We start from the raw sequence: 2,717 nt of genomic DNA, 5'->3' as shown, positions 1-2,717 counted from the left end.
CGAAAGCTTGCATTTTCAAATAAATCTGTTGGACTGTAGGGTGGCACGGTAGCTCAGTGGCCAGCACTGCTGCCTCACAGTGCCAGGGACCAGGGTTCAATTCCACCCTCAGGCAACTGTCTGTGTGGAGTCTGCACATTCTCCCTGTGTCTGTGTGGGTTTCCTCCGGGTGTTCCGGTTTCCTTCCACATTCTGAAGATGTGCAGCCTAGGTGGATTGGCCATGGGAAATTGCCCATAGTGCTCAGGGATGAGTGGTATAGGGGGATGGGTTTCTGGGTGGGATGCTCTAAGGGTTGGTGTGGACTTGTTGGGCCAAAGGGCCTGTTTGCACACTGTAGGGATTCTAGGATAACCTGGTGTCGTGTGATTTTTGATATTCAGCAAGACAACCTGCCATGTGTGTACCATCCAGAGGGTGGCGAGAGTAAGGTTCCAACACACCATGGTTATCTGTCTTCGGTTTTGTTTTATTTAGAAGTGACACAGTTTGATGAACAAATTAACTTTATAATCAGAATTAAATACACCGGGAGGTTCGATGTTGCTATGGGGGGCATTGTGCTTGACTGTTTACATGATTTTCACAATGGCCTTATTAAAATGACGCCTAGTTGTTTGTGAAGAGGGTTATTTTCGGCAGGATACCCGAAACAATAAATATCTTAAGCACAGACATTCTCATAAAGTCTCTGTTATATTGTTTTCTTTTAAAAAAACAATTAATAAAAACTCTTACACCAACTTAAAACTAACTTGAAAGGAAAGAAGTTCCATATTTCAGCTTAGACTGAAACGTCAGCCTTCCTGCTCCTCTGATGCTGCTTGGCCTGCTGTGTTCATCCAGCTCTACGCCTTGTTATCTGCATTTTTCAGCTTTTTTGGTGTAGCTTAGTAATATCTGAGTGTTTCATGTACAGAAAAACCCTGTTAAATGCGGGGAGACATGGACACAGTGAGATCCCAGAAAGATGGAGCAGGTGAATGATCAGGGAAATCGATTTTTTTTTCTGTGATATCAGTTCAAGGGAAGGCGTTGCAGGCAAGATACCACAGGAATTGCCCACGCTCTCACTCTCGATATTAAAGATCCAGTCCAGCAGGCAATTTCACTGTCTGTGGAAGAATCGCAGCCTCCGAACAATTCGCTCCACGTTTCACCTTGGTCTTGCACGCAAAGAAATGTTAGCTCCCTGTGGGGATATGCCCTGCTGCCCGTGACTCACTATTTTTACGCCAGTGCTGGGAATGCAACCGGTTTTGTTGGACGCTCGGTGCCTTGTTTATTTTCAGAGGTAATGGCATCAAGCGAAAGAAATTAACAAAAAAAACAGTGCCGCCCTGAGAATGCGTTCAGTCAGTGATATTGTCGCGTCCATTCCCTCTTTAAGCCGCTGCCTCACTCACTCTACTTCCTGGTTGCGTCGAGCACTGTGTTTCACTCAGATATTTCGCTCAGGGATACAGTCTGGGATCACGGCCACTCTCTAACACACGCTGGGACTGTCACTCCTCTAGGAGTGTGTGTGTGTGCACTTTTGCAACTCGGTTTGAGGAGGAGGTTTGACTTCGGGACCATGGCGACTATAACGTGCAGAGTGCAATATCTGGATGACATGGACCCATTCGTTTGCACCAACTTCCCCGAGCCCAGGAGACCGCCGACTTACAACTTTTACGAGACCATCCCTTTAATAGAGCAAGTGACGGCAGTTCATAAGCTGCTGGACTCCCCGCTGAAGGTAAAGCTTCATTCTGAAGGCAGGCGCTGCCTCATGGTTATTTCTGTTTTTACTTTGTAGACAAACATCGATAAACACGAAATCCCGGGTCGACCCTATTGTCCAGCGACTATAATGTTGCTGGAAAGCTCCTCACACGTGTACTCATGGGAAAAGGGGGCAGATCCTGGCTCAGGGAGCTCAGCTTTCTCATAACTTTTCACTGTCAGTCCCAGAATGTAAGTTTTTTTTAGATCCTGTGTTGTGAAAGAAAGGTCACACGATTTGAATTTCATAAATGACTTCCTCTCATTAGACACTGGGTGTCTTTTGAACAATAGGGTGGCCTCAGTGTCCATAAACACTTGAAAGGATTAAAGGGACCTTTGCCCCCAGTTCTCTCTCCTCAGACATGAAGTGCGTTGGACACTCAGAAACGCGCAATTACCATTTCAAAGGTGCCAGCAAACAGCATCTTTCAGGCAGTTTAAAGGCTATTCTTCTGGCTAATATGGCAGCCAATTCTGTTCCTCGCTTCTATTATTTTCCGTCCCTCATTGGAATGAATGGTTTTGTTCAATCCTTGGAGGATCTTTTGCCAGATGATTGTGAAATCCTTTAGAATACATTCTTGTTGGTGCATCGAGGACTGTGGTAGCTGGAATTAATAATCCCTCTGTAGTGTTATTTGAAAGACCCACATCTTGTGATGTTGGTAATAATTAGCAGTTTAGATCCTGTCCATGTACAGCCAGAGCAATAGGAACGGATGGGACGCTAGAATGGCAGATATAGGAGGAATTGCCGATGCTGAAGAATCTGAGATAACAAGGTGTAGAGCTGGATGAACGCAGCAGGAAAGCTGACTGAAGATTTCTGAAGAAGGGTCCAGACCCGAAACGTCAGCTTTCCTGTTCCTCTGATGCTGCTTAGCCTGCTGTGTTCATTCAGCTCTACACCTTGCTATGTACGTTAGAATGACAGATCCGCTCAAGCC

General features: G+C 45.7%; 1 protein-coding gene across 2 annotated transcripts in view; it reads left to right on the top strand.

Annotated features, from left to right (window-relative positions):
- The first annotated feature begins 454 nt into the window (after positions 1–454).
- Positions 455–2,717, top strand: part of fhod1 (formin homology 2 domain containing 1) — a 298,364-nt gene continuing 296,101 nt past the window's right edge. For both annotated transcript variants that reach the window (XM_048605595.1, XM_048605594.1), the window contains exon 1: positions 455–1,741. In XM_048605595.1, coding sequence (XP_048461552.1) covers positions 1,577–1,741 — 165 coding nt within the window. In that variant the 5' untranslated portion in view covers positions 455–1,576. The remainder of the gene's footprint in view (positions 1,742–2,717) is intronic.

This window comes from Rhincodon typus, chromosome 15 (genome assembly GCF_021869965.1).
Source record: "Rhincodon typus isolate 14 chromosome 15, sRhiTyp1.1, whole genome shotgun sequence".
In the NCBI taxonomy this organism is placed as follows: domain Eukaryota; kingdom Metazoa; phylum Chordata; class Chondrichthyes; order Orectolobiformes; family Rhincodontidae; genus Rhincodon; species Rhincodon typus.
This window is presented reverse-complemented; position numbering and strand designations above follow the sequence as displayed.